Consider the following 27,992-nt stretch of genomic DNA (forward strand, 5'->3'; position numbering starts at 1 on the left):
GTCATGGATGACGTCACAGTGCACTCGCGCTATATTTCCCGCGATAAATTTAGAGGTGGATCAAACATCTGTAATGAATGTACTGGCTATTTCTGTATAGACTGCGATACCTGCCTCATTGACATATGATTTGTTTTTATTTATTTTAATATAGAGATTTTATGTATATACATGTACATGTATACTAGCAAGAGCCATACTTTACTGTCATATCGATCCATTTTTAAGCTAATTGTGCATGCATGTAAAGTAGGCAGGTAAGTATATAAGTAGGGAGGAAATAAACAATAGGACATTTTGAACTAAATAAAAAGGAATAAAATGAAATAAACAGTTAAAAAAATTATGTAGATATTGCATATAGTCAGACCATCAAATTTAAAAGTGGGAAATTACACACCAACAAACAGGAACCGGGCTCTCTCTCTCTCTCTCTCTCTCTCTCTCTCTCTCTCTCTCTCTCTCTCTCTCTCTCTCTCTCGCTCGCCAGAACGGTAGCACCGTAAAACATATTAATTTTTCTATTGATCGACGTATCAAAGAAAAAATTGACCGGAAAACTTCATCAATGCGCGTAGCGCATTGATGAAAAAGTTTTCCGGTCAATTTTTTCTTTGATACGTCGATCAATAGAAAAATTATTATCTTCATTTCTTATCATTTAATAAAACATTTTCAAATAAAAAATGTGAAGTGTCATTGATCAACAATGTAAATAATGTAAATGAAGCGGCGCGTATGAATACAAAAACAACAACAGCAACAATATTCAAAATGGATGCGCCTTCAGCTGATGCAGAGCTATTGAGCTGAATTAAAGGATTAAACACAAATAGTGAGTTAAAATCTGAACCGGCTGAATTGAAAACGAAAGGAAAATACATGCGATAGCTTGCGATATTATTCACTGTGCAGAAAAACTCGTAATAAATCTAATTTTCATGTGAGATCGCTGGAATATGCAACTGGACATAACCATCCAAGGAAAGGCGATCGTGGATGAAAATAGCTGATATGTCGACAGAGAATAGTATGTATAAGCGACTTTTGTAAACGTTGTGGTAACTAGATAGCCAGTGATGTACTTAAATGGTATTTCTGCCGCTTGTAATGCGCCGAAGGAGTTGATGCATTACTCATAGCTTTTCTTTACGACGCTTATTCTGATGACAGATGATGTACGTGTGTAAATTCAAAAATCATCGTTACCAAATTTGAACAGCAGTGTAACCGTGAAAGTTTATAGGCCTATAATTATGTTCGTTATAATATTCCTGGAAAAGGAACAGCCAGCCTCGCTGTAAATGTTGATTGATCTCAAGCAGACGAAATCGTAAGAAGACGCTTAATTCTCTATTTCGTGAATCAAATAATGTGTTTTGTTTATTTTTTAAGGTTAAACTTTCATTTTTTTTATATTCACAAGGTTGCATTTTGTTTGCTGACAATAAAACAGACACAACTTTACATGTTTATCTTGGAAATTCCCGTTCTATAAATAGTGTTAGATCAGAACAGTTGAGAGATGCAGGTATCAAAGAAATTTTTCGACCAATCAGAAGCGCCGATATCTCATCAAATGAATAAATATTAAATGATGTATAAATCACGTCATTATGACGTCATATTTCAGACGTAAAACATTCAAGTTTTGTCTTTCGAAATAGCCGAAGAGAGTTACGTGATTCCGAACTTTTTTTTATTTCTTCTTTCATTGTTCATCATTTAAATTCATATGAATGCCGCTGTAATAAAATTAAATATTTTATTAGGTATCTAAAAGATCAGTTCCTTGACGTTAATGTTTTTATTTTCCATCTGATAATTTGATAAGACATACATGTACATAGAACAAGTCGTGTTTCTTGATTGAAGCACTACTGAAACTTATCTGGTTTCCTTTCTAATTTCTTTTATTTCAAATTACCTTCTATTGAAACACTGGAACTTATTTAATCGAGTTCATAGGCAATAAATAAATTGTAGATAAAAACGGTTATTTGACTTTTGACGTAAAATTGTACAAAATTCAAACGTAACGTCAGGCGTTTTGACGTGAGTCTTACTATGACGTAGGCAACATTCTTTATACGATAATATGTTTTACGGTGCGACCGTTGGGGCGAGCGCAGCATTTGATCAAATAATGAATTATGATAAATCAATAAAAATAAAAGTATCAACGTAACGTAAATGAATTTGAATGCAAAATAAAATATAAACATGCCTATTTTTTCTTGTAAATTTTCATAATTCATAATTTATAAGATTGTTTATTTATTTAAATAGAATTTACTCAGTTTTTACAATGTTGTTGAATAATAACGATTTTAACATAATGTTTATTGCAGTTTATTTCCTCTTTTCTTGCAGCAGACATTTTTCTTAAACTTACATATAAAAAATTGACTTATCATAGAGTCCCCCCCCCGTTTAAAAAAAATATAATTTACTTATAAAAAAAAATTGCTGATCACATAAGAAAATCGGTTTTGGACCCCCCCCCCCCCGGGAAGGATGTAATAAATGTGAAAATAAAGATACCATTGAGCATTTAAAGAACTAAATGCATACTACGCACTCACCATTCCTCACCCGGATTAGAATTTCCCTGATTTTGAGAATTTATTTTTCATTTTACTTGTAAATATTTTTTGAATGATGCTGCCGCGCCCCCTTTTAAAAAACGTTCCTGGAAATTAATTACTGTAAATATATAGTGAATAAAATAAATGTGAGCATTCATCCAAATGAGAGCAAGTTACAACTGTTTCCTATTTAAAAAAAAAAAGGTGTCCCCATTCTTTAGCTTTGCAAGATTTTGAAAAGATTTTGGTATTTATATTCCAACAGATTTACAATAACTACTTAGAGTAATTTCCCCTTATTGTGACGTCAAAGTTGACGTCGGTCAAGTGTCGCCTGTCTCTTTGAAAATACCCTGAAAAAAAAACTAAGTGAAATATACTGTTTTGTTTACTTAAAAAGCATGATATTCATGAAATTACACAATTCATCTGTTTCTCAAAAGTTTTACTTTGATTCTTGCGAGAAGGAATCAAGTCTAGTGAGATCGTCCGACATTGATAAATTGCATTGTGGGTCGAAATTTACTGGCGCCGAAAAATTCTGTGGGATCAATGTGCAAAAAATCCATTGTGACGTCACTCGAAGGAACGACAACTCTGTTAGTCTTATATAATGGAATTATTTTATTTACAATGCATGATGTACATATAGTCTTTTATCTTGTTCTCGTGAGAGTGTGAAATGGGAAACCATATTCACAGGGAATTACTGGGACGATTAAAACAAGGCATTACTGGTCCGATTTACTGACGCCAAAAAAATCCGTTGAATGAATGTGCAACTAGTCCGAATTTTCTATTCACACACGCCTTGCCGGTAGAGCTCGCTTCGCGCCGGCGCTGCGCGCCGGCGAGCTGCGCTCGCTATAAAATATTTTTTCGCCAATCAGAAAGCGCGTTACAACCAGAATTAAATTATTTAATATTTATTCGTTTGATGAAATATTGGCGCTTCTGATTGGTCGAAAAATTTCTTTGATACCTGCATCAATAAAATTTGCCGGATCTATTTTTCTCAACTGTTCTGATCTAACACTTTTTATAGAACGGGAATTTCCAAAATAAACACTGTAAACAAAATGTTAAGTTGTGTCTGTTTTATTGTCAGCAAACAAAATACAACTTTATAAACATAAAAACTTGAAAGTTTAACATTCAGAAATAAAGAAAACACTTTATTTGATTCATGAAACAGAAAATTAAGCGTCTTCTCGCGATTTCGTCTGCTTGAGATCAATCAACATTACTGCGAGGCTGGCTGTTCCTTTTCCAGAATAATTTTAACGAACATATAGGTCTATACTCTTTCACGGTACCACTGCTGTTCAAATATTGGTAACGATGATTTTTTCAATTTAGGTTATATGATCGGTCATCAGAAGGTAAGCATCGTTAATCAAAGCCATGAGTTATGCATCAACTCCTTCGGCGGATTCCAAGCGGCAGATATACCATTTAAGTACATCACTGATTATCTAGTTACCACAACGTTTACAAAAGTCGCTTATATATACTATTCTTTGTCGACATATCAACTATTTTCGTCCACGATCGCCTCTCCTTGGATGGTTAAATGTCAAGTTGCATATTCCAGCGATCTCACATGAAAACTATAGTTTTATTACGAATCTTTCTGCACATGCAGTTAATAATATCACAGGCTATCGCATGTTTTTTCCCATCGTTTTCAATTCAGCCTGTTTAGATTTTAACTCACTATTTGTGTTTAATCCATTAAATTCAGTCCAATATAGCTCTGCATCAGATGAAGGCGAATCCATTTTGAATATTGTTGCTGTTGTTGTTTTGTATTCACACGCGCCGCTTCATTTACATTATTTACATTTTTGATCAATGACACTTCACATTTTTTAAATTTGAAAATGTTTTATTAAATGATAAGAAATGAAGATAAAAATTTTTCTATGGATCGAGGTATGAAAGAAAAAATTGACCGGAAAAAAGTTTTCCGGTCATTTTTTTCTTTGATACGTTGATCAATAGAAAAATTATTATCTTCATTTCTTAAATAAAATTGCAAACCCCACATGCGCCACAGCATTACGCCATTTGAGTTATTGATAAACTGTAGTGAGCAATGTGGCCCATGGGCCTTTTCATTTGTCAGTTATTCAGAGATTCAGACCAAATTAGTTAGTGTCGATAATATGGTTACTGAATATATTTTATTTTCATAATTTTAAATCTTAACATATTTTTCCTAGCAATTTCACTTTATATAAAAAATTCAGCGACACGTGACGGTTAGAGCTACTTTTACACCGACCAAAATGAAAACATGGCAGACGTAAACATCGACGTGGAAAATTTTGAGGTATTCTGATTATGGGTTGTATCTTATAATTCAGTTTTAAATTCATTAATAATACTATGAAAATAAGATAAACAAATGTATAATAACAGTTGCTTTTCATATTAAAATGATAAAATTTGTAACGCCTTGCGATTCCATCCCGAATTGCCTCAGTATTGCAACGTAGATGAAAATAGGCACACGTACCTTCTTCTTCTTCTTCTTCTTCTAGTACCGTTCATTTCAACGGGGTTTTTTTGGAGGGAAGGGTCTCTTACAGTAGACAGGCGGTTGTTCTTAGCTTTTTTTCATGAGATACTAATTAAAATGATACTGTATGTTTGATAATCTTCTTTGGGTTTTTTTCATGCTGATATTCTACACGGTCACCATTAATTAAAACAATGTTGGATATTCAGTATTGATGTAAATTATCAAGTTAAAAATTTCATCATTTTGCAGAAGTTCCAATTATGGTCTCTGACCAAGTACAAAGAACAATTTAACGTCCCCTGCCATTGTATTTTGTCAGTCTTTGTTCACTTTGTGTCAGCTTCGTTTTCTCATCTCTACCTTGACAGATTTTTAGGAGACGAGGAAAAGAATTGAAGAATTGGCTCACAAAGATGTATTTTGTCCTATTCATTACGACAATGTACTTGTAATTTACAACTTACAATGTATATATATAAAAATTTATTGATTAATAGATGAATTGTTAAATTTTTTTCAAAACATTCCCTTGATTTATTTGACAATGTAAACTCCATTTGCATTTCCTGCTTTTTCTATTTAAACTCTAAAAGAAAAAAGCATTTTCTCTTTTTTTGCTGATTTAAAAAAAATGCATGCATACTTCTACCAACATGAAAGCAGTTTGAACCATTTTAAGGAGAGCTTGGATTTTAGGTAGTTGTGTCAAACAGCAATGTGACGTGGGCCTGTCTATTTCATTGCTGGCCTCCCAGCTATGGCTCTTTGAAATTACATGTAACAATATTTGTCTGGCTTTTGAGCTAAGACTGCACAATCTTTGCATATTTCACTCAAAACAAGCATCATTTTTAACTTGTTTTGATGCAATAAATAGATAGTTACCGTATGTCCTACCAAAACTTTAAGGTCTTCTTAAAATGGTTCTATATGTTATTCATTTCATTAATGATTTTCCAAATATTTTAAACTCTTTGTTTTTGACTCATATGGCTATTGTCTTTAAGTTTTAAAACTACCTAATAATTACGTTGACATTTCTGACAATTTTTATCTAAATCATAGATTTTAACATATTAACAAAGAAACAATTAAATGGATGTATTTTTATTCTTCATTCTTGTTTTTGGCAAATTCAACACAGATTTTAATAGAAAAATTAAATGACATTCAAAACAAGGCCCAAATAATTACTATCATATATTATTTAGTCGTATCCCTCCCTTCTATCTGATTGAAAAAAAGTAAGTCATATTTGATAGTACATGTTAATCAATAACTGAAATAATAAGTTCTAGTGAACTACATTATGGATTTTTTTATTTAAAGGGACAGAGAAAGGTAGCTGATGATCTCCAGTTTCAAGGTAATTAGTAAAAACCAATGTATATACCGGTAGGTCTTTAAAACTGAACACAAATATTAAAAGACTGTCAAATATTCTTCTCTTTCACTGCTCCTATCCTTCCAAACCCTGTATAAGCGGCAGACTTCTTAACAGTTCAAAGTACATGTATTTTGAATTCGCTGTAGAGGTATCACCTGTATGGATGTGCATCTTACATCACTGTGTTACTTGGTCACAATAAAATGGTCAAATTTCCAAGGAAATTTTAGCATCTAAATATACAACTTAATGCATTACTGTAAACGTATTATATTTAGCGTGTACGATATTTGGGGGAAAATTATTTTTCAACAAGTTAGAGTGGATTTAATTTAGCGTATTTCTGAATGTGCCTCTTCTTATGTATGTAGGAATGGCATTTAGCGATGTACTTGATTTCGTGGGAGTGGCTTTCTGCAAAAAACGCTACATGTATCTGATGATAGATTTACATCTGCTTTAAATCAATATGTACATTTTGTATTTGTGCCTGATGATAGATGTACATTCATTTTAAATCAGTATGCTTTTTTTCTGTGTAGATATTCCACATGACGCCTTTGTAAATGACAAAGGCAAGGTTCAGACACACACTTTTACTGACTTTCCTCCCACTGCCGAGTCTGATGAAGAGGACGTCTATGACAAAACTCAGGTACAGGGCAAATGTGCTTATCTCAATCATTATATTCATTGTCATTATATTAATCATTATATTCTTGTCTACCAGAGCAAAACCAAAAGCTTTTATACTTTTATGTTCCACATTTGTTAGAGAAGTAATCTCTATCCCAGTCTTAAAAGATAATTTCGTCTCAAAAATTTTAAAATATGTATAAATTGAATATCAGTTCTTTAATTTGGAGTCAATATTAATGAATGCATACGCACATACTCTGCCATTTATTTGTATTGATATATTTTTCTTAGCTCATTAAAGATGAATCAAAAACTGGGAGTCCATCTTTTTGGACATTTGAATATTACCAGCAGTTCTTTGATGTGGAGACAAAGCAAGTGTTATACCGGATAGCTGGATCCATGGTTCCCTCTCCACGGTCTAACTACCTACAAACAACCATTAGGCCTAACCCAGATCTCTATGGTAAGCATCTTACCAGAATTGTTGTTGTGTAATAACTATATAACCCATAAAGCAAGGTCTACAAATATGAAACATGCATTTAAATGTTAATTGTTCGGTTATTGAATGGCAAAGTTGCTCTCCCCAGTTGGCAGTTATTGTATTGTGTAATTATATATAACTAAGGCTTCTATTACCTTACTTTCAACAGGACCTTTCTGGATTTGTACAACGCTTGTGTTTACAACAGCCATTGCTGGTAACATGGCCAGTTACCTGTCTGTTGAGGGTAAAGACTTCACCTGGAAGTATGACTTCCATAAAGGTATCTTAAAGTCCTAGTACAGTCAAATATGCAACACATGTAGCAACCCACTGTGTTTAGTGACTCTTGTTGTATGTGATCCTCAGAGAATTTTCAATCGTTCAAAAAGATGATTTTTTCAAAAGAAGAAAGAAAATATGTAATTAGCTGAGTTGCCAAGCCATGTGCATCTGCATCACTGTCATTAAAATTGAGTGATTTGGAGTGTCACATTGTTTATACTTGCTATTTATGAGGGTCTGCAGTTCTATGTGTTAGGTTTGCAAATGTGTGTTAAAATACGAATTGTATTTTTATTGTTAACAATAATGGTGTTCTGATTGATAGCTCTCGGAAGTGCTGGCTGAACGGAAATTGTAAAGTCAGACTCCTAAATATTAAGTGACGTTGCATGAATAAAGGTAAAATTGTGTGAAGTCGCACACAATTTTATTTTAAAACAAGGCCTTCATTCATATGAAATATGTTGTCATTTCATACAGATATTTTGTAGATTGGGGGAAGGGTATAGTCTTTATAATGAACCAAGTTGCTTGATTAGATACACAATTGGTCATTATGGCAGTTTTGATTTTTCTTAGAAGACTGATGTATGGTTCTCTGCATAATGATAGACCATCTGTTATCGAGATAGAGGTCAAATTTAGGTATGAGATCCTTTTTGTTCTTAATGTCATCAATTCGTTTCTTTCTTTTCAGTGACATTTGCTGCAACAGCCATTTTCAGTTACTGGTGGTTGCTGCCGGCGATGCTATTTGGCTTTTTGTGGTGGAGAGGCAGCAAAGCAAACTACACTTTTCTGGAGATCCTGTGTATCTATGGATATTCCCTTTCTATTTACATTCCAATCTCTGTAAGCACATATAGATGCTGAATATGTTTGTTTTTTTGAGATACATTTGTACTGATTTGGGAAAGTTGGTAGTGTTTTAGCTAATGGTTAGAATTTACCTTTTTATTCAGTTGTAGAAATTCATTGAAAAATATACATAGTAAATATTTGCTGAATGCAAAGTGGGTTTGGAAATGTTTAGACTGTTACAGATATTAGATTGATGTAAACATAAACAAAAATAACTGTATTAAACTATGTGCTTTACTGGTAAGCTTATTTAGGAATTAACAGATTTAGTATCATGTTAATTTGAAATAAGAGTAGATGCAGGGGAACTGGGAAAGAAATATCATTGTCCTGTGTTGACATTCTTTGATAAATAGTCCTAAAGAAAGTAATGCATGTAGTTGAAGTGCTACCTGAGAAACTTCTAGGCCTGGTCCAATCAGCACCAGTTCTGTTTGTTGTAGATACTGGCGGTGGTTCATTTGTTTTCTGATGTAGGTACTGAGGGTAGTTCACCACTATTACAATGTATCTATATGTTGTAAACATTGTATATGGTTCACCACTGTTACCTGTGTGTTGTAGATACTGTCGGTGGTTCACCAATGTTACCTGTGTGTTGTAAATATTGTGGGTGGTTCACCACTGTTACCTGTATGTTGTAAATATTGTGGGTGGTTCACCACTGTTACCTGTATGTTGTAGATACTGTCGGTGGTTCACCACTGTTACCTGAGTGTTGTAGATAATGTGGGTAGTTCACTACTGATACCTGTGTGTTGTAGATACTGTGGATGGTTCACTTGTTTTCTGATGTAGATACTGTGGGTGGTTCACTTGTTTTCTGATGTAGATACTGTGGGTGGTTCACTTGTTTTCTGATGTAGATACTGTGGGTGGTTCACCACTGTTACCTGTATGTTGTAGATACTGTGAGTGGTTCACCACTGTAACCTGTGTGTTGTAGGTACTGTGAGATGTTCACCACTGTTACCTGTATGTTGTAGGTACTGTGGATGGTTCACCACTGTTACCTGTGTGTTGTAGATACTGTGAGATGTTCACCACTGTTACCTGTATGTTGTAGGTACCGTGGGTGGTTCACCACTGTTACCTGTATGTTGTAGATACTGTGGATGGTTCACCACTGTTACCTGTGTGTTGTAGGTACTGTGAGATGTTCACCACTGTTACCTGTATGTTGTAAATATTGTGGGTGGTTCACCACTGTTACCTGTATGTTGTAGGTACTGTGGGTGGTTCACCACTGATACCTTGGGTGGGTCACCACTGTTACCTGTATGTTGTAGATAATGTGTGTGGTTAACCACTGTTACCTGTGTGTTGTAGATAATGTGTGTGGTTAACCACTGTTACCTGTGTGTTGTAAATACTGTGGATGGTTCACCACTGTAACCTGTGTGTTGTAGGTACTGTGTGTGGTTAACCACTGTTACCTGTGTGTTGTAGATACTGTGGGTGGTGCAGTTTGAGTGGTTGCAGTGGATACTGGTTATGGTGGGGGCAGTGATGTCGGGCGGAGTTCTGGTGATCACGCTATGGCCAGCAGTCAAAGACGACACCAAGAAAACTGCCTGGATTGTGATAATACTCATCTTCCTTTGTCACACTTCGCTTGCTGTTGGCTTCAAGGTACATGACATGATAAATTCTAAGTTATAGGTTGTTTGATTCATTTTACCAACATCCAAATGAATCAAATCAAGACCAAATCTGATCACTTTGTTACTTTTTCCTGATTGTAAATGTACAATTGGTAATTTTATAGAATTTTGTTTGTATATTATATATGAACTGGTAATTTAAAAAAAAAAATCAGGAAAAATAAAAACAAAAATTAATCATTAAAAGATGTGACAGTAATATCAATTTGCATTTTAGCTGTATTTCTTCAATGCTGCTGCACCTCAGATCTCGACACAGACTAGTTCAGCCCCAGTGATAACTAAGTTTCCAACAACCCCACACCCAACAAGCAAACAACAGAACAAGAAAACTTTAGTTGCAGCAACCAACACCAATTTACCTAAATATACCAGAAGCAGATTGAAAAATTCTACATTAAAGAGAAACAGAGTTATATACAAAACAACTAAAAAACCTATGTAGTTGGCAGATAAGATTGCCATGGAAATCCAAAGAAAGATCAGCTTAAAGGAAAATAACTAGTGTACACTCTCTCATATAGCATTCTATTTTCGAGCTTTACAGGTTAAATTATTTTTTAATGATTTAGATGATGAGCCCGAAACGTTTTTTCTTCAACCGTTGGTGGAATTTATCTTTAAAATGTCATAAATCAATTATTTTATGAATTGAAGGAGAAGAACAAGTCTATTGTTGATAGTTGAGTAAATTCTCAAGTTTCCTTCCTCTTGATTTCAATTTATTTATTCAACTAATTGACATCTGAATCTATTGGTACATATATATACAAGAAATAATCCAATTTAAAAGTGTGTTCAGTGACATGTATGTACGTATATATTTATATATCTGTATCAGTACTGTCACCTGGTTTGTTAATGCAGAAATCGTTTGTCTTCGCCTGTATGAATATTGCATCCTCTTGACTGGAAAACTGGAAAAAACTGGAGCGGACACGTATTTCAACCCACGGTTTTTAAAAGCTGAGCTGTGAAGATGCTTACTATGATGAATGGTATTGAAGAATATTTTAAAAAATGAAATTGTTTTGTTGAACTCAATCTTTATAGTTCTTTTTTGTCTTAAATATTAAATGCTTATATACATGTATAGGTCGTTATTTTGTTTTTTTATAGTGTAAAATGAAAATTTGTAAATAAAATTGTTCTATTACCTGTAATCAGGTACCCCATTAGTATATATATTAGTTGCAGGTCTGTAGCTCCCGGTCTAAAAAAAAATTGGAATTTAGATAATCGGTCTAAAACCAGCAATTTTTTGTGCGCCGTAAATTGCATCTTTTTAACACTTGCGTAACAGCTGCCAAATCGTCCATCCGAATTTTTTCAGACTGGGAGCTCCGGACCTGCAGCTATATCGTAGATTGTTTGGTCGTGTAATTTATTCTATTTCATAAGATTGCAAAAAGAGTTATTAAGTTTAATAATTCAAGTTGAATACTTTGAAAAAAAAAATTTTTTGGAAATTATTTGTATTCAGATATGCCCTGTAATGCCCTGTATATGGTTACCCAAGATGTAAATCCTTTTTGATGTTATAACTTGTAACCATTATTAACACGAACGAACTCCGCCAATCGACAACGTCATAGATATATCAAAAGTTAGCGTGGACAGATGACATGTTTAAAGGATAAATATTTGATGTAACGAAGTTGATGAATTGGATATGGTAGTCGGTCAGAACAATATGGAATACTGACGCAGGAATTCGATGGAATTGGTTGATGGATGATCGGGCGTACCAGTTAAAACATACAGTTAAAATGGGTGTTTAATGAGTTTAACCAAACTCGCTGTACTTTTTTCCTTTTAAAGTGCAATCAAGTGCATCCTACTAACATTTTCTGTTTCAGGCTCTTCAGATATTGATGGAAACGTGTTGGCGTGTTTCGTTTAAAAAGCCAATTTATCGTGCAACCTAACGAATGAAACAAAATCTCGACAGATGAAAGATGATGAATATTTTATCGAAATCAGACCATATTAAAGGGGCGTAGTCACGATTTTGATAAAATTCTATTTCCATCATTTACAATGCTTTAGGAATAAATTTCTAATGATCAAGTGAAATTTGAGAGTCACTCGTAAAGATTATAAGCAAGATATGGGGCCCACAATTCTTTGTCATATAAACAAGGCTCGTGCCCTGTTTTTGTTTACATAGGTTCAATATACCAGTAAAAAGGTCCTTTTCAAGCTTATTTGTCTATCTTCTTATTCATTTTAAGTATAAATAAACAGCTCCTAATGTTTTAGACAATCACATTTTTGTCTAAACTTGAATTTTTACTTCAACACTAAGAATGTAAACAAAAGCTTTGTTTACATAACAAAGAATTGTAAGCCCTGTAACTCGCTTTATTGTTGCCTATTAAAAATGCCTTTCTGAAGCATTGTAAACATTAAATTCAGAAAAATAATTTTTGACAGAAATCGTGACCATGCCCTTCTAAGTAAAATTGGTAATCTCGCACTTATTTTAAAGACATCGGGTGCTTAAGATGTAGATTCGGCAGGAATCTGGGAGTACAAGAGGAGTGCACATTTCATCGATTAATTTTGCACATTTTTCGAATTAAAACCGTTATTTGGTTTCTGTTGGACGTAGTAGAATGGGTAGAAAGATGTTTGAAATGCAAAAGGTTTTATCATAATATGGGTCTAAATATTGCAACACGACGTAATTGATGCAATATCCTACTTATTGACAGCTGTTTTTAAATGATTTTGTTGTCTCTGGGCCTTCTCTCCACAAATTTGAAACGTGTAAAGATGACTTATTTCAACATTAAAAATGTCGGAAAAGATGGAGAGATGACCCAGAGTTGGTTAATCATAATTTTTCAAAATATGTTTTGGAGGATAAAAAAGTCCAGAGAAATGACAATGTTGTTTCCAACTCTATACTTTATACCACATACATTTTACTTTAAACTCTCGCATTGCTCACTGGTTCGGTCTAGATTTTGAATACAACCATGCAGTATTTTTAGTTCAAATCCTGGTGGTGAATCTTTTTTAAAACTTTTTTTCTTTGTTTTTAAATGTAGGTTGATATAACATTATGTCGAATTATAGAATACCGGTATATTTTAATCAGTCATTTTTTATTTCTGCCCTAGGAAACCATTTTCTGTTCTTATTACTTGTTTATTATGATAGACAATATAACTGAATTAAATATATATATATACTCGTATATACAGGTATATGCACTGACATTTCCAATATAAATATGTATCGAATTACACCTTATTTCCCTTTTTTAGAAAGCTTGTGAGGTTTATTCAATAGGCAGAATAGACTTGTAATTCAACTTTCAACGCAATATAGTTTAAGAAATCAATTTTCGTTCAAACCTGTACAGAGCATTCAAGGTTATAGATATTTAAATCCCAATTGATTCGTGTCGATGGTTCCTGCACACTTACAATCTTTTGCGCCCAGTTTCTTTGAAAGGAAAGATAAATCTGATCTGTGACAATGCAAGGAGAAAGTATAACTCGCAATGCTCTAGTTTGTCTGTTTAATTAAGTTAAATGGATGATGATCCATTGTCAAATTTTTGTTTGTCTGTTTAGTGTGTTTGATATATTGGGGTGTTGATTGGTTGTCAAAAGATCTTTTGCGAATCATCAAACCTTGTTCAAGTAAATTTTCTGTCGTCATGAAACAGCAAAAAGAACTGTTATTTTGATCGAAAAAAGGTAAGAACCTTACTCAAATATACGAGGATTGTTAGAAAAGTTCGCGGACAACGTGATTTTCGGCAAAATTGCTATGTACTTTGTAGTATGGCGTTTTTTTATTAAATGACTACCATTTGAAAATAAGTATGCAAAAAATCGTATGATTTAGAAGTTGTTTTCAAAAGATACAGCGATTTTCATTTTGCACGAATGGGATTTACGAAGCACCATTTCATATTTCCACGACGTCAGGTGACGTCAAACTACTGAAAGGCAATTTAAACCTCACTCTTTTAAAAATGTAAACATCTTTTAGTTCACACACTTTTCATGCCATTAAATTTATAAAATTCACGTTTACACCATTATTTGTCAAATTTTTGTATAATGTCTTTTGTGTCAAATCGTAGATCATTTAGGTCCGAAAATCTCTGTCCACGCAGTTTCGACTTTAGATAAGGAAATAAAGCGAAATCCATAGGTGCAAGATCCGGGCTGTTTGGGGAGTTGGGGTGCTGCGAGTGTTCAAGATATCAGTATTTCCATTTTTAAACCTCCAAAATGCCAATTGTGATTCCAATCGTAAACCTTTTTTCCTATAAAAATAGCAGCATATAAGAACCTTTTGGTCTCCATCGGAGATTTTTTGCGTGCACACAAAATTTAATGACGACAAGGTGCTACGTTAACGTGTTTGACTCATTTTTCTAGCGTTGGTCGTCCATATTCGGCAATAAAACGGTCAGAAATTCTTCAATTAAATTGAAACTTTCACAAAATGACATCCTTTACTTATTGTGATCACTTACGAAATATCGTTTATTTTTATGCGCTTTTTAATAAAGTGTACATTTCCTTAATCAGGAAAAATACGTACAAAATATTAAACAATTAAAAAACGACATGCTCCGTGAAGCATATCTTATCAAAATAATTAAGCTGTATATTTTTTATGGTGCGTTTAAAATAAACAAATCTTTACATATTTCTTAGAAATTACGTCAATATTAAATATGAAAAGTTTTGCTGGTATCATGCGAATAGTCCACTCACAATCGAACTTGTCGTAAATTTTAAATCATTAAAAACCAAAATTATACAAGTATAAGCAAAATGTGACCATGTAATTTGGTAAGCAGTTAGCGATAATGGTCTGTGAGCTGGTCACTTGTTACCAATTTAGCCTTCCTAGACCTGAATTACCCTTTATGCAATAAATTCACTTCTCATCTTTATATCATGTGTATATGGCCACTTTAAATAATTGATAAGTAATTTATATGAAAGCTATAATGGAGTAATTGAAATCAGAACAATGATGGATTGATCGATTAACCTCGCAAATACACACACAAGATAAGGTATATAAGGACAAAAGAAGAAATTTTGTATTGTTTATTACAATATTTTGACTACCAATTTAACAAACAAAATGCAATGAGAATGACATCAAAATATTGCCGTGAATGAATTAATTTGTAATCTATGGAATAGTAAACTGGTTTACACACACTCTGTCTATTTTCTATATATCTCCCTCTCTCTTTCTCTCTCAACAATAACGAATACAATCAACAATTAAGTACTAGTTATTAATAAATTTCTCTATTATCACTTTTCAAGTACACATGTACTTGCCTCGAATTATTATTAATGTTGTTTCTACAATGACCAGAGTGAAATACAAGAAAATAAAAACCCGCATTATTGAAGAACTACTTTCGAGAATTCCTCCATTATCGTGACTTCTTCGATATGTTTTAAAAACACAGTCTCACTCCCCAGAAAGATATACGAATGAACTGCAAAACGGGATATACTGAGACCGTAGAATTCGCTGAGAATTGCCGGACTGAACACTTGACCGGTATGTTTTGATTTGGTGTCAGTACCTTTCGAGGTCCTCAAAAGCCTCGTTTGTGTGCCCAAAGTCGTCCTCTACTCTGGACATGGCGCGTGAAGCGGCCATGTCGCGTTCTTTCTTCTTCTTCATTTCGTCCAGCCGCTCCTGAAGCTTTCTGTTTTGCATTTCTTTCTTGGCTGCCAATCTGAAAAATATACAGTGTAATTTAAGGTTTTTCAATATAGCTGATTTATCAAGGTTAAATACTAAAATTTCACATTGCCAACTTACATTACCCTATCATTACATTAGAACCGTTCTAACAAGAGCTTGGACTTTCGGTGGGATGTTACTTTCTAGTTTGCTCATCAAAACAGGCTTTCAATATTGACTCCCTTTATTCTTTTTTTATCCAAGAGTAGCTCGCTCATTAATTTTCAAAGACTGTTAAAACCGGAAGTTGTATGAAATTGGCGCTGTTTTAACGAAACGTACATCCCTTAATGAAGTCGGACGAGTGTCTGCATTCAATGTATTCATATATATTTGCCACTGACTGAACAGATACAATAAGTAGACCTCGTCTCATCTATGATCGGAATTAGTCACGTACTGCCCAAAGTCCAAGCTCTTGTTAAAACGGTTCTGTTGAAAAACTCAGAGATTTACGATGTGATAATAGAACCATTTTAACAAGACCTCCAGCTTGTCGAGTTAAAAATGACGCTGGTTTCAAGTGTAATTTGCATCGATTACGTAGTCTTAGCTTAAAAGCCAGACAGATCTTGTTGATTTCAAAGAGCCATATCTGAGTGGCCAGCAATGAAAAGACAGACCTACATGTACATCACATTACTGTTTAACGCAACTAAACCAAAGTCCAAGCTCTTGTTAAAATGATTCCAAGAAATCATTCTTTTAATAATATGAGGTAATCAAATACGATGGCATGATCAAACCTATCATACCTTATTTGATTTGATAACTCCCGACCGCATTTGATCACCTCATAATACCCAAAGAATGATTCCTTATTCCTTCAATAGCTTTTTTAAAAACCCGAACTCCCATGTCATGGTACCGATGGCAACGTAGGAGTCTGAACAGTGTATGGTGAAGGGCTATGAGCACCTTACAGAGATCATTGAGGGTAAAATATCGACGGGACGTGAAACAGTAAAACAAGGAAATTCAAATCAATAATGGCGACTGAAATACGCTGAATAATGGCGACTGAAATACGCTGGTGATGAAACACTTTTGGTGAGACCGTTCGAGTTTCAAAGACTTGCTAAAAACTGGACATTTTTATATTCGTGAACCTATATTATAGAATGGCACAAACCCAGGTTCCAGTGTTAGCTTTAATTAAATCATTTAATTGATCAAGTTTCAAAATATTCTAACAGCACAATGTTGTGGACCATGGCTGCATTTCTGCACCTACACTCGAATATTTCCATTCCATCTTTCAGAGTAACAATAAAAGTGTTTAATGATCAAACAACACCTAATTGATCTAATTGCTATTTAGAAGAGAATAAAAGCTGACTTATGTACTAATTATTTTACTTTAAATTGATTACTTGTTTGAGTTGGAAACTTTATGATTACTTGTTTGAGTTTGAAACTTTATGATTTATTATTTATGATTACGCTGAAAGTCAATATGGAATTGTTCGCTATCAACTTACATAGGTTTTATCATTGATTTCCATAGAACTAAGCGATAATGATGATATATAATCGGTAGCTGATGCAGGAAAGCATCTTCATATATCTTTAATGTTCATATTACACTAGCGTCATACCGGTAGTTTATTAACTATCACTTTGAATTCAAATTACCAGTTAGTCGGATGTTGAAACTGCATAAAAAGTGATAAAATCTTCTATGTTACCTCGAATTTTTCCGACAATGTGTTCAATAATTCATTAGGTAATAGCGAAAAACAGGAAGCTAAACTCGATAAAACACATCACCATTAATATCGCCAAACTAGCTTTAGCTCTTAATCTTGTCAGGTTGCTGACTTTTCATAATGGTCAAAGTATACTTGTATATATTTGCATAAATGTTCTGAATAATATCAGGAATTTGATATATCAAGTTTTCTTCCCATCTTATACTGTATGCCGGACAATATTTCTAAGACTTCGGCTGACCACTCTTTGGTCATAGTGCATGGACAACGCAACACTGTAATGTAAAGTCGATTGCAAGTTGGGTCTTGAAATATCATACGATCTGATTTCCGTGTCTTAAAATCTTAGATTGTAGGAGATCACATACAATAGTTTATCCACACAAATCACTAGCACTCATATATTATAGTATAATAATTGTAATAAAATGATCTAGGTTGATTCTGTTCCCGACAATCTCTCTTCCAATCTGTCAATCGATACCACTTTAAGAATTACTTATATTAACATGATGTACATCAAGTTTGTATCGGATCGCAACGAGGTCAAATTCCATAAAGCGTCATTTTAAAAAATAATTTTTCTTCTGTACATACGATTTTGTTAGTAAACTGGTGCTTTGCTGAAGATATTTTTACAGATGTATTTCTGATATCTTGTGTTTCTCTTGAAAAATAAAATCTCCCTTTTTGAGTTTTCTAAATTAATCTGTTGTAGTAACTAATAGCTTCGATGGAGGTGATTCTTTTGGACGTCGATATTAACGTAGCTCGCGGGTTTGCTGACGTCACAATAGGAATCGACGTAAAGAGTTGACCGTCATAGTAAACTCATAATTTTATTTTAACGAGGCCGAGTACAGAACGAGTACGCACGCTTTCGCGCAGCGTTTCATTTGTATTGTGACGTCATCTTTTTGCTTGGTTGACGCCATGGCGTGATAGTTTCAACTGCAGATATTCAGCGAAAATTGTTGAAAATATCTCGTTTGATGCGTAAAAATAATGTTATATTGTGGAATAAACATAAATGTCTCGAAGTATAAGCTATATCTGGGCTCGGGTCGAAAACGTGAAGAGGGTTCAGCAAGCCTAGCCTTCTGTCACGTTTTCTTAACCCGCCTAAATATAGCTAAATTCATATATTTCAGACAGTAAACATGTATTTTATATCAATGACCCTTAATATGTGATGTTATATATTTTTTTATTACTTAAATATGTCTGAATGTTTTAATAATACTATTTAGATCACCTTTTCCGCTTTTGTCAAATAAAAAATAGCCATTATCTGACGAATCTGGGAAATTGGGCATACAAAAATCAACTTTGATAAGACCCCTGGAACAAACCAGGAGGTAAAAGGTTTTTTTTATTTGACCATTAGATGCCTTTTAGCAATAACTTTAATATATAGAACAGAAAAAGAAATCCCTAGGGCAGAAGTTTTGAAAAAATGTAAAAAATATGCAAAATTTATACATTTCAAGCAAAATCCCATAGGGTCCTATGTTAAAGATTAACACACTTTGAGATGACCCCCTAAACAAAAGGTGTGGTAAATGTCTTATTTTTTAATCTTAAAATAATAATTATATCAGTAGAAATTCATGTAAAAAGTTTCATCCAAAAATCTAGGGCAGAACAAATTAGACCCGGCCTCGTTAAAATGACAAATGAGATATTTAGAAGTATAAAAGAAAATATTTCAAAAAGCTTATATGCGGTTTATGACTGTTTATACAAAGATTTATACTATCAAGTGCTGAAAATTTAAAGATGTCACATACATTATCACATTTTGTTCTATAAAGATAAAGAATGAGTGTGCGTTAGAACTCTTCCATTTAAAGTCATGTTTTAAAATAGAATGTATGCATTAACTTCGCTTTTTTTTTTTTTTACAATTATAACTTCCGTAATCTGTACTACCGATTAAATTCTTAAATTTCTTTTGGCTTGAGATACCTGTTTTATTCGATTACTTACTTATAATGTCCGTAGTTGCCTCGCATTTTATTTTTGCATTGATTGACTCAGAGTTTCATAAAAATAAAAAGAGCAATTTTCTGTATCTTTACAGCCTTACATTAATTGCATTTTTAAATAACATTCACAATTATGCCTAATAAGCATTAACATGTTCTAAAATGTGTTAAACAGCTAGTCTTGTCAATAAATGCATTTCAATTTTGGTGTTCTAAGAAGTAAGGAAATGATGACGTCAGGCTAACGTCGTAATGAAAATATAGGGTTTTGAGAAATCTTTTAAATCTTTAAAGTTTTTTTGCCAAAAATTGGCCGAGAACACATACTGATTTTTTTTATGAATTGATTCATAATTATCTCCTCTGTTTTTGTGTTGAGTATGATTAATTTCGTCTAAATCGTTTAAAAGTTTGGAACATAGTTTTGTAATGCGTTTCTCGGTTAAAATGTGCATTTTACTATATATTTCATTGAAATAGCGTTGCAGACGCGCAGCAGACGAATCTTAAATAAATTTCAGAAATAAAACTATGAAACCTATGGATCACATGGACAAATTTTCAAGGTAGGTTTTCTCACAAGCAGGTAAATCCGCGAGCTACCTTAATATGGTTTGAAGTACATTATAATTAAAATACTTTCACCGGTTTAGAATTTTCAAATTTTACAATATTTACCCCTAAAACTACGTTTTGAAAATTTTTGGAAGGCAAAAAAATATGAAATCCCCACTGGGATTCGAACTCATGAGTTACATATTCGTAGTGAACCCTCTAATCCACTGCGCTACGCTATTAGGTGAAAGTTCTGAATAAACTATAAAATTACATTTCATTTTATTGTTTATTTTGATAAAGAGTACGTCACAACATGGATGCGCCCCATACCACCTTAATTAAGCGAGAAGATTGAAAATCTGGAATTAATTTTTTGTTGGGCCATTTTTCATAGTTGGTCAAATACTACGGGTTAATTTTGAAGGTTTACCTATATGATATAATTACTAATTACATCATAGCGAAAGGGTTATAACAAATTCTTGAAATTTAGCCACCATTAATTCTATTGATTCCATTTTTGATTCATTTATGATAAACACAAATATACGGTATTTACGGCTATAGTTAAGTGATTGCTACACCCAATCTGGATAAATTTCATGATTTGAAGATAATTGTAAGATGAGTAAATGTGTTCCTTCAAATCTTTTAAACAAGATCCTTGAATTTCATTTTAAAAAATCAATTGGCCCTTAAAATTCGCTTTTTAAAGTGAAATTTGCAGTATATTTTCAGTACGGAAAATACCAAAATATACAAATATGTTTTCCAAAAATTGGCCTAATTAACAACACGCGGGAAAAGGCATCATTTTGACATTATCATGACGTAATCGACACGTACTGTTTGTCCACTTGTAGCGCCTTCTCTAGCAGCTCCAGTGCCTTCTCCTCGGTCGACTTCTTCTTCACCGCTCTCTCCTGTCTTCGTTTCTCCAGCATCTCGGCGTGGCGATGTCTCTGGTACGCCATCTGGTTGTCCGCGTGTGTCATATTCTTCATGATTAGATCCGTTTCCTGAAACGTTCATTTTTTATCATTACCAAACTTTTTTCAACCGTTTATTGATCTTTGTGGTTAGCTTGAGTTTTGATTGTTTCATGTTACTGCCAGTCTGGAGCCACGGTCCGCTTGTATAAATGACTGTTGTTTTGATTCTGCAATGTTGCTTCTAGTTAGTCTCAAGTTACCGTATCCATCACTTTTTGTCAATTTCCTTATTGAGAATACATAACGTTACACATCAATAAATACACTTAAAATTGAAATAAAGAAAAAAGACCAAGATTTCCAATTTGACACCGTTTTCTTGTTTTGGACGGAGAAATTGACAAGGATGAAAACAAATTTCTTACGGTGATTTATAATGGAAAAAAATTATATCTTTCATTTATTTTTAAGTTTTGAATAGTTCGCATATTTTAAGGATTATCATCCGAGTACTATTATATCGCGTACAATAAAAATTCCCTAAAAAGTATTTTATCCGTGTATTTCAGAGAGATATCGATCCAATGGAGGAGAGCATTTTCAAAACAAAACAAAAATTTAATAAAAAAAAATAATAAAAAAAATAATTAAAACAAAACTTTTCGGATTTTTTCATTCTAGTGTGTATGCATATGTTGTTTTGGCACTAAAGGTACATGTACATGTATTTATGAATACTAGTACAAATAAGTGATGGAAACAAAAACTTGGGACAACTTATAATTAAAAGCCATGGCTCATTGACTAAAATTCTGTAACAAGTTATTATCCAATACCTCTTCGATGGTTTTCTGGGACATGACGGGGGTCGGTAAGCTCCGTGAGCTGATGACACTGACCGGCCGGTCATTGCTGCTTGGGGACCTAACGTTCGGGTTACTGTGAACGCTGAGAGAACTTCCGCTTCTGTCTTTCTTTTTCCGGATGTAGTCAACGACGGCTGCGCGACTCCTTGCGTCATCTCTCTCGTTGACGATCGAAACTCGAGAAGATGCCCGGGAACCCTGTCCCTTACGACCTTTCTTCTCCAGATATCTGTCGACGGCATTCTTCTCGTAGTCCAATCGTTGTTGTTCTAAAAGAACAAAAGTAACAATACATACATAAAAATAATCAATGATTATGCATAACAGCAAAAAATGTCAATTACTTAAGATGTTATTTGAATTCAACTTGGGGCATATTTCATTTTTAAATGGATTGCAATTCAAGAACAAAAGGTAATTGTTGTAATCGCATCACAACAATCGCATGCCGGAACTCTGTAATTGCAGAGACAGATGAAGAGGCATTGGCGTACCCAGCATTCGTGACTCTGCTCGTAATTGCTCAGTCTCGTCCTCGAAATCGAGCATGGTCCCTCGCAGCTCCATCCTGCTTTCCTCTATAGCGTCTATCATATCCTCTGTCTCCTGCTCGAACAGGTCCAGTAAAGACTCGATGAAAGCTTTCTGTAATAAAAATAATGTTGTGTTATGATGGTCCATATCCTGGACATAATCTAATTGAAGACTAGGTCATATGTCTTCCTTTTAAAGCAACAAATCTAACTGATATATACTTGTACAAGTATATCAACATTTTGTAAATGTTCGACTCGTGTATATTTTCCATAAAGCTTTTGATCTGTGATATTGTGAAATACAAAAGTAATATTTTAGAAATAGAAATCGATTTGTTCCATTTTTTATCTTTTGATCATTACAATCGGCGTTCGCGATGTCACTAAATATTTATGTCCCGAGTTTATTTGTGTATTGTATATAATATGCTTACAACTTATATCCCATTTTTAGCGCGTATATTGTTGTATCGCAACAAGAGATACTGAAACTAACAGGTCATCTGATACTAGTTGCTTGAAATAAGCTGACTGTAGCATAGTAAATCATCCTCTATCCCTTCCGGAAACTAACTCAGCGATGCCTACCTGAGCTAAAAGCTATCTCACCATTGCATTTCGATTAATTCAATCCTATCCAATTTAACTCTGTGGTTTTTACAAACAGATGTTTACGTTTCGACCTTTCTCTCTCTCTCTCTCTCTCTCTCTCTCTCTCTCTCTCTCTCTCTCTCTCTCTCTCTCTCTCTCATTCTCTCTCGTTTATTGCATCTATTTATGTTTGTAATTAGAATCTTCTCTGTAGAAACTTTTAATCGATAAAATGTTTTTATATTTTATAGCACACCTATTCACGATCTGTTGTTTGGTGCCTACTGGGAAACAAATGGTAAAAAGGTATAATAGAAGTTTATCCTGTAAATTGCCTCCGTAGATTTGTAAAGCTTGTAGATTGATTAACAGATTCTCGCTGCTTGCCACGAAGTACATGTACATTTCGATCTCAAGATCACAAGTAGACCGGTGATTGTGTTTAATCACGGGAGGTCATTTTCGCAAACACGCAAACTTAAGACTGGTAATACCCTTAACTTCTTATTTTAAAATGTATTATAAGTTATGTGCATAGGTCGATATGGTCATTTTTTAAGATAAGTCGAACTTGTTTTAGAAGGGGACAAGTATTCCAAAAATTCACACTTGAATAAGAATTTTAAAGCAATATAAGCTGTATTTTTTTAGAATTTTATTTTGCTGCAAAAACCTGCTGGTGTGACAAGTCTGCCTGTAACTTAAACTTTTATGATAAATAAGATTTGAAAAAAATCATTAATTTTTGTCAGAAAAAAGATTTCATTTATAAGGAATACATAGCAGATCAATTTTTGTACAGGACGACAATAATTCAATTTTGCTCCAGTTAAGGCTTCTTTTAAATGACTTTTCCCACAAAAACAGAGCTGATAGAAATTTTAAAACCATGATATTTTTTGTCATTTTAGAAGATAAAAAACATTTTCTATAAAAAAAAAATTCAACATGAAAATTGCAGCCCATATTGCTTTAAAAAACCCTGAGGCTTTTTACTTACTCGTTTATTTTTATTTGTATCCTGACTTATTATCACTAAACATATTTTATTTGCATGTGAGACTTGCATTTCTATGACATGAAATTTTATATGTCTTTCTCACTGTATCTAAGTTCTCTAAAACCCCTGTAATTTATTTTGCAATACATGGATATTTTTATTTTTTGAGTATTCTACATGACTTAAATATATATTCCTTTAGATTAATTTACGACAAATCTTTCAATGTCACCTTTTTCTAGAAGTCAGGTATTAATAAGAGATGCTTTTGCCTAATGAATATTTGAACATGGAAAATTGAATAACTGTTATCATTTTACATTGACTTGTTAATGAAATACAATGGACGAAATTCATAATATGACTTTTGTTCTTATTGAGCATAAAAATCGATATAAATCGAACGATGGACATAAATGTAGCCTTCTTTTGATGTATCACCCAGTGCAAGTGAATATTTAAACGCCTTTGTGAACAGCAACGCAGCATCAAAAACAAGGGTCACATACGCTCTGTGCAATTAATAAAAAATCGAAAAGGAAAAGTTTTGATCGACATTGCTGTGTCCAGACAATAGAAACACAAACACGTGGACTGTGGTGTTAATAGGTTTGGATCGATGGGGGCTGTGTCCTCCCTGACTGCAGGAACTAATTCTACTTAATGTCATATTGGCATATGTAAGGTCGATATTGATGGAGCGTTATTCTACAGATTCCTTCGACGAACGTCTACAAATAAACGTCCTAGCCCAAGGTTCTTGAGAAGTCGGACAGAGCTTGTTACTTAAAGAAGAAAAGACATCCAATTTAGCGAATAGAAAATTAATGCATGGTCACTTAGTGATATCGTAATGATCTAATGAAGATTCCAAAGGCAACACAACCATTTATGCTATTTATTAAACATGGGTTAAAAAATGAAAATGAGCAGAATAAACTGAATTTTAACGGTGCTTTAACTCTTAGCGACAAGATGTTTTGTTCGCACACATCAGCTGTAAAAGTCGGATCATTAATGCTCTTTTATATCTTGTTTCTCTTGTAAATGTCCTCAGAAGTTTGAAACAATACAGCATTAATTTTTTTTTTAATTCATCTCCTCGTTGCATACGTTTCCTAATATTTTAAAAATGGTTTTTCGTCCATTGTATGCTTAGAACCATTTTAACAGGAGCTTGGACTTTGGGTAGTTGTGTCAAACAGCAATGGGACGTAGCCCTGTCTATTTCATTGCTGGCCACTCGGCCATAGCTCATTATAATCAACAAGATTTGTCTGGCATTTGAGCTAAGACTACGCAATCTTTGTATATTTCTTTTGAAACCAGTGTCATTTTTCAATTGTTTTGACGTAAGAAAAAGATAGTTACATCCTACTGTCATGTTGTTAATTTTGAATTTACCGGGTGGCAGTAAATACAACATTTACAGTCCAAGGTCTTGTTAAAATTGTTCTATCAATCCAGCTTTTTATCTACGCCTTATCAGTTACCCAATCATATAGATGAATGGCCACAAAGAAAATATACATTTGGATGTTCTGGTTTATGCACAGACGGAACGGAGCTTTCTTTCCATATAAATTCATGAACTTTTCTCGATACAATTAAACATGTCACATTCCGTTGGTTGTTTCGGGTAATTACGTGTTGGTATTTTTCGACGTCCTGGAAATTCTAGTTAACATTTTCAAATAAGTTTTTAATGATCAAATCTATTTGATGGTAAAAATCGTTCGCACCATTGTATTGCAACAACATCTATACTAAGAGTTCATTGTTGTATCTGCAAATGCATGAAAAAGGAAACGTAAAAACTAAACTACACTCATTCGTTATTCAAACATCCCGTTGTATGTTTTATTTGGCGATATCTAAGTATTGTTCGGTGCTTTTGATATATGGACAATACCAACTCTTCAGTTAACTAATACAAATAGAATTTGACGTTGAAATATCATTTAAGAAATGACTTACATTGATAATCAATAATTAACGATCACACATAATAAATATATAACAGTAAACGAAAAACAAGATATTTTTGAAAAAGAAAATGCGCATAAAGTTTTATAACAGTTTAATTTCAACTTTGATACAAGCATTGCCAAGCAGTGCTAGGGAACGAGTCCATGTTTTGATTACACGTCATATGTACATGTTTTTCGTTTTTCCGCCTTCCTTTATTTGTATTTTATGCAAGGGATTTAATGGCAAGATTATATATAACTTTCGTGTTTAATCATAAAACAAGTTCAACCCAAACTTGTTTTAAAAAGCAAGTTGTACATATTTTATTAGAGTATTTATTGATAACATATCTGAATGGATAACAGGCATTATACAATTGGGGCGTAATATCGAAATAAAATATTATTCGATTTTTCATTTTCAAAATAGAAAAGATGAAAAGAAAGGTTTATTTATAAACATAGAACCAAATCTTTCTAGAATTAGATCCATAGATCCCCTTGTTTAATCGAAGGAACTTGTTAAAGAATCTAAGAAATCTTTAATTAAATAACAAATTACACCAACAAACTTAAAAATCGAATTGTTGTAGCTGAGAAAAAAAATACTATTGTGTTCACAAAAACTGATTAAGAGAGAAAGAATATTAACATATTCTAGAAATTATCTCAGTGTACAAAGTTTTACTGTGTGCGTTTTGTTTATTATATGATGAATAATATCCATTTACTCTTTTTAAGCCAAACACGCATTGCTACTCATTCTTATGCATTATGATTATCATTAATTACCATCAATCACAATCCTACACCCCATTTTAATCATCACTAAAATTAAATTATTGATATCGTTATGGGGATCACAGTGTAGATTCTGGCGATTAACACATCGATCATATTATTATCGGAACCAAGAAGTACATCAATCTCGAGTTTACTTAAAGAACCTTAATGGGCTAACACCTATGTTCTATGCCATTCAATTATCATTCAAAAAACACCTCTTCTATAATCAAGCAACAGCCATACAAAGTTTTGGACCCATTAAATTTGTACTAAATGTTTTCCGCCATGCTTAAAATGGCGTGAAAGGAAACACTCTTCCCGCCCGTTAAATTGCAGAAAAATCGATTTCAAACTTAAAAACAGTCATTGTGACTTACCCGTATTTCAACGGAAAGAGTCTTAATTTTTTTCTTGACCGTTTCATTTTTCAGTAGTTCCTCCATCTTCTGAATATGTTTTCAATGTTCAACAGTGATCGTTTTCTTTTGTCACAACGTCGATATTGTCCCAAGCATGCTAAGCCCTCCGCTGCATTCGCAGACTGGATGAATATTGGTTTCCAGATAAAACATTAAACTCCGTTCGGAGCCTATCATAAGACCGTTACAACATGTGACAGGTGAAAATCGATTCATCGATCTAAAGGTAACGAGGCTGAATAGGATCGATACTTTTGTAGACATGTTGGATAGGCATCTGTTGAAATGTTGCGAGGTAAAGCATTAAAGAAAAAGAAAAGCGCTATTTAAAAAAAAGTACAGTATATTATTGTTTGTTCGATGTCAATGAAAGTTTTCTGTTCGTTTCTTTCGTTTTGAAGTTGATCTATTGTTTTAAAGCGTTTTGAAGACCACGGACCGCTGA

At 33.5% G+C, this 27,992-nt stretch overlaps 2 protein-coding genes across 2 annotated transcripts; one reads left to right on the plus strand and one right to left on the minus strand.

Moving 5' to 3' along the window:
• The first annotated feature begins 4,804 nt into the window (after positions 1 to 4,804).
• Positions 4,805 to 11,531, plus strand: LOC105317090 (protein YIPF1). Its single transcript, XM_066066647.1, has 8 exons — positions 4,805 to 4,923; positions 6,445 to 6,481; positions 7,045 to 7,157; positions 7,433 to 7,607; positions 7,798 to 7,911; positions 8,611 to 8,765; positions 10,224 to 10,406; positions 10,656 to 11,531. Exons 1-8 carry the CDS (start codon positions 4,888 to 4,890, stop codon positions 10,881 to 10,883), a joined length of 1,041 nt encoding a protein of 346 aa, XP_065922719.1. The 5' UTR covers positions 4,805 to 4,887; the 3' UTR covers positions 10,884 to 11,531.
• Positions 11,532 to 15,513: 3,982 nt separating this feature from the next.
• On the minus strand, positions 15,514 to 27,982 carry LOC105317091 (afadin- and alpha-actinin-binding protein). Its single transcript, XM_011413623.4, has 5 exons — positions 27,506 to 27,982; positions 22,740 to 22,890; positions 22,216 to 22,514; positions 21,294 to 21,466; positions 15,514 to 16,181 (listed from the first exon to the last, which is right to left on the minus strand). The coding sequence occupies exons 1-5, from the start codon at positions 27,569 to 27,571 to the stop codon at positions 16,019 to 16,021; spliced, it is 852 nt and encodes a 283-aa protein (XP_011411925.3). The 5' UTR covers positions 27,572 to 27,982; the 3' UTR covers positions 15,514 to 16,018.
• Between the last annotated feature and the right edge of the window lie 10 nt (positions 27,983 to 27,992).

This window comes from Magallana gigas, chromosome 7 (assembly GCF_963853765.1).
Source record: "Magallana gigas chromosome 7, xbMagGiga1.1, whole genome shotgun sequence".
In the NCBI taxonomy this organism is placed as follows: domain Eukaryota; kingdom Metazoa; phylum Mollusca; class Bivalvia; order Ostreida; family Ostreidae; genus Magallana; species Magallana gigas.